The sequence below is a fragment of the Pinus tabuliformis genome, chromosome 7 (genome assembly GCF_031772625.1).
Source record: "Pinus tabuliformis cultivar Carrire ecotype Pingquan chromosome 7, CPIR1, whole genome shotgun sequence".
Taxonomy (NCBI): Eukaryota; Viridiplantae; Streptophyta; class Pinopsida; order Pinales; family Pinaceae; genus Pinus; species Pinus tabuliformis.
Window position 1 is genome coordinate 1,680,409,400 of NC_142293.1, and position 15,510 is coordinate 1,680,424,909.

General features: G+C 38.5%; 2 protein-coding genes across 2 annotated transcripts; one reads left to right on the plus strand and one right to left on the minus strand.

Moving 5' to 3' along the window:
* Positions 1-6,744: 6,744 nt before the first annotated feature.
* On the minus strand, positions 6,745-7,239 carry LOC149254917 (uncharacterized). Its single transcript, XM_089454865.1, has one exon. It carries the CDS (start codon positions 7,237-7,239, stop codon positions 6,745-6,747), a length of 495 nt encoding a protein of 164 aa, XP_089310991.1.
* A 5,703-nt stretch (positions 7,240-12,942) lies between these two features.
* On the plus strand, positions 12,943-13,893 carry LOC149254918 (putative F-box/LRR-repeat protein At5g02700). Its single transcript, XM_089454866.1, has 2 exons — positions 12,943-13,538; positions 13,770-13,893. Exons 1-2 carry the CDS (start codon positions 12,943-12,945, stop codon positions 13,891-13,893), a joined length of 720 nt encoding a protein of 239 aa, XP_089310992.1.
* Positions 13,894-15,510: the final 1,617 nt, after the last annotated feature.

Genomic DNA, 15,510 nt, shown 5'->3' on the forward strand with positions numbered 1-15,510 from the left:
AGTATTTCATCTTTTGTTTGATTTAAGTAGCTGCATATTTACATTCATGTTCAAGTATTAATAGCATGTTTTGAGATCTTTTGAAGTGTTAAGTTTTTAAAGTTACCATAAGGGACATAAACCTTGTCTTGAAATCTACATCCATACTTGACCTTTAAAAGTATTCTTAATACCTTAGAATAGGATTTCCATTTGCGTTAAACACTTTAGGAAACCAACGAGAACAAAACCTCAAAAACAACATAAACTATAAAACAACGACGTAAGAAAAAGGTTAGCTAAGCACATATGGTGCACCACACTTCATTAGTTTACGATACCCGGACTGATAATTTATGTAGAGCAATTTAAGCCGTTAAATTGACTAGACATTTTAGCGCCATTGCCGGGGAAGTGTAATTAGGAGACCTTATTTCTTACATCTAAAAAAAAAAATTAATAATTCTTGAGTATGCTCTCCTCCTGCACTTTGTGTGATCTGGAGGATCAGAAAAAGAATTGTTATGAAAAAAAAAGAGAAAAAGAAAGTTGAAGAAGAAGGAAAGAAAGGAGACAAAATAAACTTCATCATTTCAATTGATTTAATAAAATAATAATAATAATAATGAAACCCAACTGCTTTGATAGGTTCAACTATCCAAGATTGACTAGTTATGGTTTGTAGTGGTCCTCAAAACACTGTGTCCTGTTTTAATAAGATTCTGCAAATTAGCTGCGGAATGCAGCCTGATTCTGCAGCTAACTATGAATTCCGCAGCTAATTTCAAGGTTTAATAGGTTACAGGCATCCAATGAAGAAACCGACCACATGGCCATCTCCAGAATTGTCCCGACATGGATCCTATCCTAGTCACCCGACCCAGGTTGATAAAAAAATTAGCTTAAGGCCTCAGTCAAAGTCCTGTTTTTAGTAAGTTTACTTGAAGTCTTTGCTGCCTGAAATTGAAAATCATTAATCCTTCTTATAAAAATTTACAATTTCAGAGAAGAAAAAAAAAAAAAAGAGAAAACGATCTATGGCTATCTTCAATCCTAGCTTTCACCGTGGCCTCAATAGAAAATCCGCATCCCTGTTCAAGCTTTGGCCTTAAAACGAACCTACAAAAACATTTAAAAAAATAAATAAAGCCTCCTCTAGTTGTTTGCCTGACTCTTGTAAACAGCAGCAGCAGATCAATTCTTTCATCTCTATGTAGTATCTAAAATTAGAGAAAGAGCAGCAGTATGCAACAACATTGCGTACTGTTTATCCCTGTGCATGCGTTTTTTTTGGTTTGTTTGTTGTGTAGACAAAAATCAGCGTTCACTTGACAAACATAAATCTAATGATCATAACAAGGGAGACCACCCAATTCATGGAAAATCCATTCTTGAACGCACGACATCCTTGAAGGGGATACTAGAAGATATGAAACCTGTGCAGATATGAGATCAACAAGCCTACGTTGATGCTTCCCTTCGTAGAGTTGACTTTACATCTCCTCTTGGACGTTCATATCCTTCACTGCTAGGGTCATCTTCACTGTATCAGTACTGATTAAGATTTTATAATTTCTGAATGTGTTGGTAGCGTACATTTTTGAATTATCTTTGAAGACTGGAATCATAACCTCTGATTCAAAATTTCACAGCCGAAAGTAGCAACTCAGGAAAAACGCAAAACACTGAAAAATGTAAAACTTTAAATGCACAATCTGGCGAAATGGAGGCGAATTTGGAAAAAATAAAACATGGGTTTTTCTTGGAATAGGGTCAATTAGATAACCCAGAAAAGGTTTTAAGAAATTCGTGGTGGTTTAAGAGGATTTCTCAGTTCTCTGAAGCCTCTTTTTGCATGCCACGTGAAGAAAAACGGATTTTAATTGATTAACAGTATGTTGTTTTGACTCAGTGTGCTTGGAGAAGACAAAACCAATTTGGGAACCTAGTATGTGCTGGCATTCAATGTTGTTTATGCGTCTTTAATTGCTAACGGTCTCATGCAACCTCCGTGACTGTATTTCAGTTTAACGGCCGACAGCAGAGACGTATCCCAATTGAATACGATACTTCTCCAAGCACCTGTTTAACGACTAATTGTATGACTTGACCAAGTTGAATACGACTCTTTTACATCCATATTGCTTGGATTATTCATTCAAACATCACTCTGTTTTCATATTTTGTCTACGTGTGCAACTGCTTACATCCTCCGCATTTTTTTTTCACGCACACAGCTACTCCATTTCACAGTATCTTCTACACTCTGTTTTCACGTATTTCATGCATACAACTCCTCTGCTTTCGTGTATGTATAGCCGTTTTACCCCATACTCATAGTTTTTGTCATTCCATATCCATATTTACCAGTTATTCCACTGTACATACACAGTGTTCTTTACACAGTCATTTCTCCAACAATGAAAGGAAATTTGAAAAAAATAGTAGAGAACAGAGGCTTATGAATGATTGGTCCACTAGCTGTGATCTTAGGCTCTCTCTCCCTGGTACTTGGCTACATAAAATCTCTTTTCCAATAACTTAAATTAGAAAACTAATGGTTGACTGTCTTTTAGCTATGGAATGCAGCCTAATTTCGCAGCTAACTGGCAATTCCGCAGCCATTTTATTACTTCTATAGGTTATAGGTGTCAAGAGACTAAACAAACCACATGGGTAGCTGGGAAAATGTCAGTACATGGATGGTGTCCTATTCATTTGATCCAAGTCGATGAAAAAGACCCCGGTCAAAGGGAAGTCAAGGTGTGTGTTATCACTAAGTCGCCGCATGTCAAGAAAAAATATATATAATTTTGAATCAATGAAATGAATAAGTTATTTACTCACTTTTCTGAAGGAATTGATTAATTTTGGATTGATGATGAAAGATGAATGGCTAAATTTTTATTCAAGATTTTTAGCTACAGAAATTATGCACATTCCGCAGCTAAAGTCCAATTCCGCAGCTAAACATCAATTTGCAGCTGAAAAACCTCATTGTTCAAATCAGCCTATCTTTCTCATACAAAATCAGATTTTGATGATTCAAGTACTGTTGGAAAGATCTCAACAAGATCTACACAATGAGAAATCCATCATTAGAGTTTGAAATGGAAAATAATGAAATAAATTGCTAAAAAGAAGCAACATTCAACTTGGGGCACCAATTCCAAAGCAGGTATAAATTCTTTTGATCTTTCCTTTGAGAACTTGTTTCATTAATACAAATTCTTAGTTTTGTGTGTAAATATCATAACTAGAGAGATTGATCACCTCTCTCCTTTGATAATCTTACATTCCATTGCAAAAGAAGTATTAGTTTTTTTGCAGGTTTCAGGAGGAAGGACAAATGACTACAAGAGAATGGTGTCTCTCTAAGAGACCAATTTGTTTCATAAGAGGATGATCAGAAACAAAGAGGAAATATGTTGATGCAAAATCAGATCCAAACACTTGAAAAACTTTCAGATACTATTGTCTCCATCACATCCATACCTCATAATAAACCATTCACCTCATTTCACTTCATATTTTCTATTTACATTCACGTACACTTTCCATCCCTTTTTGTCCATTCATAACCCACAAATAAAAGCAAAAGGCTCATTCAAATACTTATTTCCCATTTCCATTTTTTCTCTCCATTTCCATCTTTCATTTTCATCTTCCATTTCTTGTCATTTTCATTTCGCAAATAAGCCCTGCTTCAATGCAAATTATTGAGTCCATAGTCCTTTGAGTCTAAGTTCCTTGTAAAGACACCTTGAGCCTTGCATGCCTTAATGGCAAGTTTTCATGCTGACAAACAATGGGAATACATTAATGTCCCTTGTTCATCAGATCTTCCAGGTGACTCGACATCGACAAAACTATTCGTACCTAGCAAGATGTGTTTGGGCATCTTGACTCTCATTGTCATCAATGGTGAGAGTTCTCGTGTTGACTAGTGGCATCCATCAATGGCCACTGAGCCAACAATTTCCTGCTATCTTCGACATCAGAACATCTTTTCACATAGTAGGAATTGTGCCAATGAGTTTTGAAGACATGAAGACTATTATTTTCAGCATTTTCGAGCAGATTCAGCAAGTTTTAATAGAAGCAATAAAAAGTCATCTTAACTCTTTATCCATGACTCCTCTTGTTCAGCCACTTGAAGAAGAATATGATCAGAATTTTACAGCCACCACACATACAACTCATCCATTCCAAAGGGTAAGTTAAGGTACGTCATTTTCTAAATTTTGACCATAGAATTCCATAAAAAGCTAGAATAATAATTGTTGGAAAAACATTTCTCTTCCTCATTTCATAAAATTGCCAATACCATCAGTTTGGGGGGGGGGGGAATACATTCATATTCATATCTTGCCATGTACATATCTTATTCAGGAGCCCACATACTTCCAACATATATTAACTATTACATTGTTATTAAGAGCATACAATGGCTTTTCAAAAAGTGCTTAAAGGATAAATTAGATACAAACAAAATCATGGTTGTCACACAAGAACCAACCATCATGCAATCCAATAAAGATATACTTTGCAAACAATAATCAAAATATTATTATGCAAAGTTCAAAGATCAAAATAGAATGCAACAACAACAAAAATTGGTTGTAACACAAGAACCAACCGTGTTGCAATTCAATTAAAACACTTTGCAAAAATATGAAGTTATCAAATGATATCATGCAAATTTAAGCCAAAGCTCAAGGATCAAAAAAAGTTAATGTAATATATATTGTATGAGGACATGCAATAACTTCAGTTGGGGGGGTATGTTGGGTCTTGAAAATGTCATTCATTTCCATTACACTTTCACTATTATGTCCATTATATCACCTCCATTTTACCTCCATTTCCCTACTATGTCACTACATTCATCCCACTTTTATTATCATTGGGCCACATTTATGTTTTTCCAGACTTTATTAATTCTTAGCCTTTTTAAGTGAATTTGTGGTTAAAAATTAGAATATAATGTGCATATTCTTATACCTAACAAGTGGGTTGAGATTGTTGACATGTGTAGGTTAAAAGGAGGCTTCTAGAAGACCTTTATGTGGCACTTTAAGGCCAAATTCGAATTTGAGTGGAAAGAATCATGGGATCATAAGGATATGTGTCACATCTCCTAATTGTATTGAAACTCTAAGAAGACATGTGTCTTATCAGTTCATTTTTTGATTATGACTCTAGAGGTAAATGGAGAGATTCATGGACTCTCATTAATGAGATGGCTTCTGATCTTTTTGTATAAATAGGAGATCTCTCTCCTTCATTTTGTTAGCTTGTTAGTCTTAGCCTAGCTTGGAGTTTATTAGTTTTTCCTTGATGGCTTTTGAAAGCTTTGGAAAGCTTTGTTGAACTTTGTAATTTTGAAGAATTTGAATAAAGCTTTGATGTTCTCAACATGGAAGGATATGTGAAGTAGACGTCATGGAGCATATTAGAATGTAAGGTAGAGTAGATTTTATTTTCTAATTTTGCTTTGATTTCATTCATGTATGTCATTTTATTGCTTTCAGTTTTGATAGTTTAGATTTTCCATCCATGCAATTTTGATTCATGCAAGTGTGTTCAACCGGTTGATTGTAGATTAGTTTTTCTTTACATGTTTTTGCATCAAATAGTAACATGAGATTTTCCTCTCTGCTGAACTTTTTCTTAAGCTTTTCAATTTCAATTATGCTTTGATTTCAGTCTTATTTATTTGCTGTTGTTAGTTAGTTTAGATATCAAATTCTTCATGTCATTTAACGTTATCTCCAGAGCCATGGCTTAACCCCGAAAAGCTACTTGGCGAACTATCGGATTATGAGTGAAGTGATTTGATTTTACTTTCATCTCTGCAATTAGATATCAAGTTCTTCATGTTATTGACGTTATCTCCAGAGCCATGGCTTAACCCCGAAAAGCTACTTGGGGAGCTATCAGATTATAAGTGAAGTGACTTGATTTTACTTTCTTTTTTTGCTTTTTGCTGAAGCAAGAGACTTTCCTTCTATTTCAATAACCAAAAGGTAAAGTTACAATAATTACAAAAGGCCTGAAAAACATAAGGCCTACCAAGTCAACGAGATCAAACTAGCTAAGAAGAGACCTGCCAAACCAACAATAGGACAAGCCAACAAATAACACATCCCCTCAAAAGCAAGAAAACACAAGGTCAACGACCCAAGTAACTACGAACGGCCCCACCAAGAAGAACTAATGTTGAAAACCGTTGAACCTCCTGTGGTAAACTTGCAAATAGTGAACACACTCTCGACCCGCCAAACTACCTCGACGAGATCTGACCGTTGAAAGCTTCCGCCGAAATGGATGGCGTTGAGGGATATCGGAGCACCAAGATGCAAGGAGAATAAGGCGCGGGGAAGGGTGGTTTGAAGATTCTGACCACCGCCACATGGGGAGAGCTGAGTTGCATCGCTCTCGACGAGCCAAAACTACTTACCATCCGAGAGCCTTGCGATCAACAAAGAAACCGCTTCAAGCCTGGTTTTCGAACTGTAAGAAAAGTCGCGGGGAAAAATCGAAGTGGGAGCCGACCAGCCTTTCCTCCCGCTGAACCTGGAAACCCGCTGCCAAAAAAAGCTCACCGCCGAACCCTTCAGACACTTCAGAAGAACCCTAGTGGCTCCAAACAAGGAGCGAAGGGGATAAGAATTCAAACCCCTCAGGGAGAAAATGCCAAGCAAAGAAGGCCCTAAATTAAGGAGCCGCCCGCCGAAGGAAAAAGAACAGACTAGAAGAACCTTATTCATAGCCTGCCCTTTGAGCCCAGCAATCGAAAATATCTTTGTCCTCAATGGCTTGAGCATCACAAAGAGCTTTTAGTCTACTTGGAGGCCTTTCCTGCCAATTCATCTCGATTCTGCAATCAGGATTAATCACCCCTTGGTTGGCCAGCAGATCTGCAAGTTTGTTGGCCTTCCTTCGAACATGATTGAAGCTGACCATACAAAGACTCTGGAGATGATTTTGGATTCTCTGGTAAACTTGTATCAGTCTCCAATGTTTCGAGACCCTTTCTGGCACTGTGCCATAGCTGATTTTCTTGACAGCATTTATGGAAATCTCAGAGTCTGCTTCAATGAGAACATTTGAGTAGTTATTATGTTTGAGAAGCTCTAGAGAGTGCTCCAAAGCCATTAATTCAACCATGTTTTTGGTGGATTGGCCTAAATGACAGTTGAAAGTAAATATTATTTTTCCTTCTTCGTCTCTTAAAACACCTCCATACCCAGTCATCCCGGTTTGCTTTTAGAAGCCCCATCAATGTTGCATTTCAGAAACTCTTTGGGTGGAGGATGCGAGAATTCCTTTTCCCTTTCCACCTTTCTTTCTTTTTTACTCAGACCATAGAGGATTATCTCATGCATTCCCAGCTGCTTGATAGTTCTTAATTCAAGAGCCATGGGAGGATTAGAGGGATGACTGTGAACAGTGGTGGAAACCGTCTCTTTTATCTGCTTTAAAATCAAGTCCATCAGGCCAAGAGGAGTAGTTTTTTCATCCTTGAAAATTCTTTTGTTTCTTTCTTTCCAGGAATTCCAGATAATAAAACTTGGTGTAAAGGTCCAGGCTAAATTCAAGATCTCATACTCTGAGAAGTTAGTTCTCCACCTGTTAAGGGTGTTAATAATGCTGTCTTTGTCTATGTCAGTCTGTTAAAAAATGTTATTGAAAGAATCCCACAACCAGGAGGTGTAGGTACAGCTATTGAGAATATGCTTGATGAGCCCCAAAAATGGATAATTATTTGGGCTCATTCAACCTCCTAATTCGACTTAATCCACCATTCTCATTAGTTTATTGCATGTTTTTATTATATTTATGCTAATAGAGTGAATTGGGTTAGTCATTATGCCAACAAGTCTAATGTGTGCTTTGTGTAGCCTTTTTGGTCAATTTGGAGACAAAGTCAATGGTTGAAATGAGCACTTGGCAGCCAAATTCGTGGAGAGTATTTTTAGGAAGGTGTTCCCTTCATTTATGGGCCCTTACCTCGAATTTTCCACCATCAGCTTGGAGTTCAATGGACACCAAATCAATTAGCACAAGGGCAGCCAAGCAAGTCAAGTAGGACTGCTGTTAACTGCAAGTTTTGGGCAGCTGAGTCCCTAAAGTTTAGGAGGACTGTTGGGGTCCTCAATTTGTATAAATAAGAAGGCTTAGGGCCTCATTTTGGTTAGCTAGTAGTTAGTCATTTTTGGTAGCCATTAGTTAATCACTTTATAGTCATTTTGTACTCATTTTGTAGTTCGATTTTTAGGCAGTAGATTAGCTTTGCTTTCAGCACATTTTCAAGTTCTCCTTGTGGACAGTTTTTGGAATGTAACATTTCTTTTGATCAATAAAGATGAATCCAGCTTTGCACCAGCTCTAAATCTCTCTTAGGAGGCTGTAGCTCTTGGGGTTGGGCCCATCTCAAGTGCCCAGTACCTCCTTTGTTTATCTTTATGTGTTTTTGCTGCATTCTTAGAATAAAATCTGCTATTTATATTTAAATATTGCTTTGTTATTTAGATTTCTTTTGATGGTTAAAGTAGCTTTTCATGTTTAGAATAGATTGGTAGGATAATAACAGGAAAAAGGCTCCAAAAAAGGGTCAGAAAACACTTTTGGTTTCACCTCTTCCTTATTGGATCAGGGGCTGGAGTTGAAGTAACCGTGCTGTCCCAAACAAAAACACTAGTTTGCTTTACCATGCAATCCTTAGTGTGTTGTTTTCATTTGCAGAGGTTGGTTACATGTTCAGATCTTTGAATGCTTCATTTCATAGTTAATATACATGGTTTCCTTGCAAATAAAGCTATTGCCCATTCTCGTTACTGTTAGCCATATCATATTAGGGTAGCATAACTAGATCTTTGTTTTCTTGCATGTCTTTGTTGGTTCAGTTGGAAACACAAATTGCAGAGCACCTGTACCACTTCTCTATCCGCCCAGACTCCCTCAAACCCATCTTCTCCATCTCCTAACTTGGTTTCTTGCCTCACGTTGCCATATTGCCCTCATAACCCTACCTTTTTTGCAGCATTAGTCCAGTCTTCTTAGAACAAGTCCAGCCATCTACACCTTCTCCTCAACTCCATCCTCCAAGTCTTGAACTCCCCTACACCCCTATTTCACCTCCATACTCATTCCTCCACCTTTTTCCCTCCATCCATGCTCCAAAATTCCATTTCTAAACATCCTGTAGAAAAATTACAGAACATCCTGTAGAAATCCCAGAACATCCTGTAGAACCCCTGCAGACTTCCTGTAGAAGCTCACGAACACGGTTTCTTGGAAGCCAAACTTTGTGAAACTCTCTGGAAGGGTGTTAGGGACCCCTTAGACCCTCTCTGAACCTTCCCAACCTTTTCTAAGCATTTCTCCTCCTTGATCCACCTATGTACAGTAAAAAGCTAGTTAAAAGCACATGCATGATAATTCTAATAACTTATTCAAAAATACAAAAAGATGTTTTCTTCAGGTAGAGGTAGTCTAGACACATGTATTTTACCTTCATAGAAGTAACGGCATCTCTTTTAGTAGTTTTCATTCTCATCTTTGCATCAGTAGGACTAGCTGGTACAATTAGGGTTTGCGTTACTTTTTGGCTTTCAGTTTCTTTCCGCAAGTAGATTAGCTTCCTTTGAGTTAGCTTTCATCCATCAGTTAAAAAGCTTCTTCTAAGAGCTCATAGAAGTTGGCTTAAGCCCATAGCGGACTTGTGCCAGCTGACCAAGTGACAGTTGTGGCAAGAGCTAGTACTTGTGCATACAGCACCGTCGCTTCCAAGTTTGTTACGAACTACCGGGTTGATAAAATTAAAGAAGGGAGTTCCAGGAGTTGCAGCATTATTGCTGCAATACTGGGACCCACCAATTCTCCATAGTCTCCTCTTGAGCATCACATAATTGGCATCTAGAAGGCCCCATAACTCCCCTCCTCTGCATGTTATCCCAAGTTAATATTTTCCTGTGATGAACGAACCACATGAATAGTTTGATTTTCATCCACCCCTGGTGACTCCAAAGTTTTTGCCAGGATTTACTCAGACAGCAGGGAGCTAGGTTAAGAGAAATTCTTTTAGATTCCTTAATATTAAAGATTCCTGCTTTGTTTTGACCCCATGATAACTAATTCTGCCTATCTGTGACCAGGATCTTCCTCTGTTCTAAAATTTTCATGAGTTCTTCTGTTTTTGCTTTTATGGGGCCGCCCGCTCTGCATTCTATTTTATTCCATATTCTCCATTTCTCAGTGTCCTAAGGAGGATTCCAGAAGTCCCTGACTTTAATTAGTCCTTGTAAATCAGTTTCTTGCTTGATGTCCATAAAGTCCTCCCTTAGCAACATTGGTTCTTGTTGCCATTTATCTTCCCAGAAGAGAGCCTGATCACCTGCTCTGATTTCCCAGAAGCTGTTGTTTTGTACCATGCTTCTATTATTCCAAGCTTTATTCCAGATGTGAGAGCCTTTTATGTTCCCTGACATTCTGATGAGATCACTCATTTTCCAGGAGTTTGCATATTTCTCCTTCCAGGTTTTATCCCATTGCGCCCCTGGTTATTTAACCCATCTCCACCATAGTTTAACTCCTAAAACATTGCTTAGAATCTCCTGATCGTCTAGGCCAAGCCACCATGACTCTTAGGTTTGCAGATTTTATCCCAAGAAACAAGGGCCCACTTCTTTCTGGTTTCCTCCTTGCCCCAAAGAAAATCTCTCTGAATGTTCCTAAATTGTTGTAAGACTCCTTTGGGAGCTGGCAGGGCTGATAAAAAGAAAACTGGGATAGATTGAAGAATTGCCTTCATTAAGATCAATCTGCCAGCAAGATTCAACACTCTGTAAGTCCATCTTTTGATTATGTCTTGCATCTTGTTGAGAATTGGTTCCCAGATACTTTTGTGCAAAGGTTTATCCGTTAGGGGGATACCCAAATATTTTGGTGGGAGGACTTCCCTTTGAAAGCCCAGAATTTTGGAGATGTTCCTTTGAATAGAAATGTTAGTGTTTAAGAAAACAAAAATTGATTTGGAGAGATTGACTTCCATACCTGAAGCAGAGGCAAAGTCATTTAAGATTTTTTTGTACGTTGTAGCTTCTTTGACTGTGGGGATACCCTGCAACATGGTATCATCTACAAATTGTTGATGAGTTAAAGCTTGATCATTCTCCGTTAAATGGAGGCCCTTGATCTTTCCCAAGACTTCAGCCTTTTTAATGGTACGACCCAATCCTTCCATTATGATGATAAAAAGAAAGGGAGAGAGTGGGTCGCCCTACCTGAGGCCTCTGGAAGGCAAGAAGATCTCAGAGGGCGAACCATTCACCAAAATTGAAAAGCTGGTGGAAGTAAACAAAGCCATAACCCATCTGATCCAGTCATGATCAAATCCAAAAGCTGAGAGGACCTTTTTCAGGTACGTCCAGTTCACCTTGTCATACGCTTTTGCTATGTCTAATTGCATGATCATACCGGTTGTTAACGCTCAAATCTGCCTCAGGCTGAGGAAGGCAAAACTTGAGGCCACATCAAACCAAGCTCAGCGTCGTAGCTAGCCCTACGAGGACAAGAGAGGGCTCTCTCTGGGTCTATCTCGGTAAAAGGTTTTCAAAAGGGACTGAGATGACCAATAAGGAATACTGATTTTAGGCTAGTAAAGAGATAGGAAAAGGGGTTTTAATGAATGATTGGATTTCTGGACTGTATGGGGTAAAGAACAGCTTGAACAGGGAAATATAATCAAAAACACAGATTATCTCCTGAGGCAAGATAGGCGAGAAATTTAACATCAATTTTGAAATAAAGTGGAGTGGGTGAACTGTTTGAGAGGTAGACAAGGGCATAGAAGATGGATCCTTGTCAAACAGAAGAAAACATTAAATATGAACACTTCCTCAAGACAGAGAAAATAAATTGAATTATGCCTTTCTCACTTAAAATTATTCATTTAGAAATGAAATGAAATGGAAACACAATAGGCTACATATGAAACAAAGGATGAGACAAATGTTAAATTTCGTACCACAGGAATCTCAAGGGTCAGAGCTGCAATTTTTATTAAAATCTCTGTCAGAACTGTACAATAGAAGCTTTGTTTTTTCTCCACGCACACCTCTCAGAACTCAGAACCATTTACATCTAAGTTTAATACAATAAATAGACTCCTGAATGAGAAAACAAATCATCCAAAAATAAGGGCGTTGTTTCAACTGAAGCCACAAAGATATAAAAAGGATAATCCATCTGCTCTAAAAATAGAAAGCGTTACATTATTCCAGCTGAGAATTTCTAATGACCAATGAAAACCAAACCTGGAGCGTAAACCCTATGAATTACTAACTGAAGTCATAAATAGACTGCCTAATCCTATTCTTCTGTTGTAGTGGGTGGTCTGCGTTTAATTTGGGCTTTTACTTTTCCTTTACCATTTGGATACAACCAATTTTTTTTAACATCCTTTGTAACTTTGGGGCGCTTTCATCCATGTTACCATAAATGATTACACGTTGCAAAGAGTTCTAGCCAGCACAATTCGGTTTCCCCCAAATATATGACCCATTTGACTAAGGCGAAGAAACTCTTGGCAGCCTACTGATATCTCTGGAAAATGAATTTGACACCAATCTTGTTCTTGCATTGCTTTTATTGATTTGGAAAGTAAAGATATATTTACGACGGAAGGTATCGGCGTGCAATTTGAAGATTGTCTATTGATCTTTGTTTCAGGTTTCACCGGCTGATGCGTGCGGATGGTGGGCGTGTCCTTTGAAATCCCATTATATCTTCATTACCGGTATCAACTGAATAAATCAGGACATGATTTGAAAATGGAACCCTGTTGTGGGTGCCGTTAAAGAAGGCTGACAAGAAATGTGACGAATCTTGAAACTTCAAGTGCATCTATTCTTGGAATGAAATACATCATTTGAAAACTCGACACACAGGATAAAAATGATGAGAGAGACATTGCCAGACAGACTGTCAGAACTTCACGACGATGTCCTTGGACTCATTCTCTCGAAAATTCCAATCGGAGATGCCATCAGATCCTCGGTCCTCTCAAGGAGATGGGCACACGCACACAGGAACATGTACACCCGCATGTCCGAATTGCGTTTCAGCCCGTCACTGTTACTGGGCGTCCGTGGTTCCTATCCTCAATCGGTGATAGAAGAGGCAATCACGAACATTCTAAGGTTGTATACACCAGACAACGTAGAAACGTTTCATCTTGTTGTGGATGTTCAACCTTGGGCGTTCACCCCTAACAGGGTTTCCTCATGGTTGGCATTTGTGGCAGCAAAGAATGTCCAAAGGTTGTTTCTCTGTCAATCCCCAGTAAGAGAAGTCTTTCCTCCCGATAATTTTTTCACCTGTCTTCGTCTCAAAATGCTCAATATCCAAAATTACTTGCTCACCCAACTTCCTGACCCTTTCGTGGGATTCCACCATTTAATTTCTTGCTCCTTTTGCAATGTCCATCTCACAGACAACACTTTAGCTGCATTTGTTTTGGGGTGCCCGCTTCTGGAGAGATTTATCATGAGGTGTTCTAATTTAGAACTTCTTAGCTCTATCATCGATCAGATTGAAATGACAGAAAATGAAAAACAATTCTCTCTTCAACCAAGGCTTGTTTCCCAACATTGATAACACCACAATCATACTAAAATCTACTGAGCACCCTTTAGAAGCTTACTTTCAAGTCGATGGAGCCGATTTGATAAGAGACTGGGCGCATGAATATAAACAAATTTTTTGTTGGACTGAGTGCGTAGCGCGCTATCCCAGTGCGTAGCGCACAGCCTGATGCGTAGCGCACTTTCCTGTGACAGCTCTTCTGATGAACCGATGTCGTTTTTGGCCTTCATGTTTCTGATGAATGCTCGGACAAACAACTGATGATAGTCTCTTGTCCATCTATTCCGTTCTCCACAAGAAATGCCATTGTCAGACCTACAATTGAATGGTTGTCTTAACCTTGTCCAAAATCTGAATCAAGTCGAAAGCTTGTGAACAGAATCCTGGGATGAATTAGCCCGTCCAATTTTCAATCATATTTCTCAGTGTCACGTTACAAATGAGAATTGCAGCTTACCTTGAAGCAATAAAATTTTCATGCACAAAGTTGTGGGAATATTTACGAGTCTTCTTGGAATTATATGGTTTACTGAATAGATCTCTCTCAAAGAACCAAATTTCACAAATATAATTTTGAGAAATGCGACACTTTCATCCATTATAAAAAATTTTAGTTGTCATCTAATAAGAAGAAACTTAAAATGCCAATATAAAGCACTTTCAAGTAGCCAAAGACTGCAGCTTCTTCTCAAGTTGCTTTGCTCTGCGAAGTGCACCTAAAGCCTCAGTTTGCTTACCTGCCCGTTTAAAATCAAGTGCCTTCAACTTCTCTGCTCTGATATTTTCTTCAAGGCGTATCCTTTCTTCCTTTGAACCTTCGGTTTTGTCCACATTTGCTCGTGCAGTGTCATTTCCCAAGTTACCATGAACATGGCTAGATGTAGAAACCAAACCCTTATTCTTGGCACTGACTCCTTTGGTTGGAATCTGGCTAAAAATATCATTTTCTTTCCATCCAATCCCTTTCAAGGCAGATAACAACTGGGGATCAAAAATATCATCTACTGCCTCGCCATCATCATTGCTGATGCCATCAATTGAAGTGTGAGCTCGTGAGTTCCCAGCTAATTCATCCATCTGAATCTCCAGTGAATTTGCTAGCTCAAATTCATCTTCAGATTCCTCTAATTTACCTTCACGCATTAAAGCAAGAGCCCGCCTTTTATGTGCCAGCACCTGCATCTGCTCAGCACCAAAACAGATTCATTCTGTGTGTTTTTTATTTTCTGAGTTTCACCAAGAAGAGTTGACAGTTCACCCTCCAAATTCATCTTGCTTCGCTTTCTATCTGCATCCTGCAAATCTGCATCAGACCATCCCAGATCCTTGAGTGCAATGGTGACAGCCCTTCTCCTGCTCTTTCTCAAAGAAGCTCTAAAGCTTCAGAACGGCGTTCAAGCTCCTTGCCTCGTTTAAACGCCTGTAATGCTTCCTCACCTTTTCCTTCTTTCTTAAGAGTATGATATTTCTTTTTCTCCTCCTAGGCCTGCTGCCGAAGTTCCTCAGGTGTAAAGGAATCATTCTCATCATTGGCATGGATAGTACTGTCCTTAAATCTGCTCTGAAAAACATCATGCTTTCTATCGAAAAATTTCAAAATTACATATTTGAAAACACATTTAACGATTTCTTCTTCAAAAACCCTGTCTTGCATTGATAACCATCTTGAAATATAAACTCACTGAACCTTCTTCTAGCCTGTAGGAATAATTTGACAAGTTTGAAGACCAACTATAAAACCTTGACTCTGAAATGACTCTTTTATGGACCACAGTAACATCAATGAATGACGAGAAATGAACCTCGAAGAATTTGATTCTGACAAGGGACTGACAGGACCGAGTCTAACATTCGCTCCAATGGGGATGGCAACTGCCG

What these genes read in the sequence shown, in the direction of transcription:
- LOC149254917 (XM_089454865.1), bottom strand. Translation starts at nt 7,239, where the DNA reads ATGACTGGGTATGGAGGTGTTTTAAGAGACGAAGAAGGAAAAATAATA.
- LOC149254918 (XM_089454866.1), top strand. Translation starts at nt 12,943, where the DNA reads ATGATGAGAGAGACATTGCCAGACAGACTGTCAGAACTTCACGACGAT. An exon ending in CTGGAGAGATTTATCATGAG is followed by an intron (nt 13,539 to 13,769) that starts GTGTTCTAATTT and finishes CTGAGTGCGTAG; the next exon opens with CGCGCTATCCCAGTGCGTAG.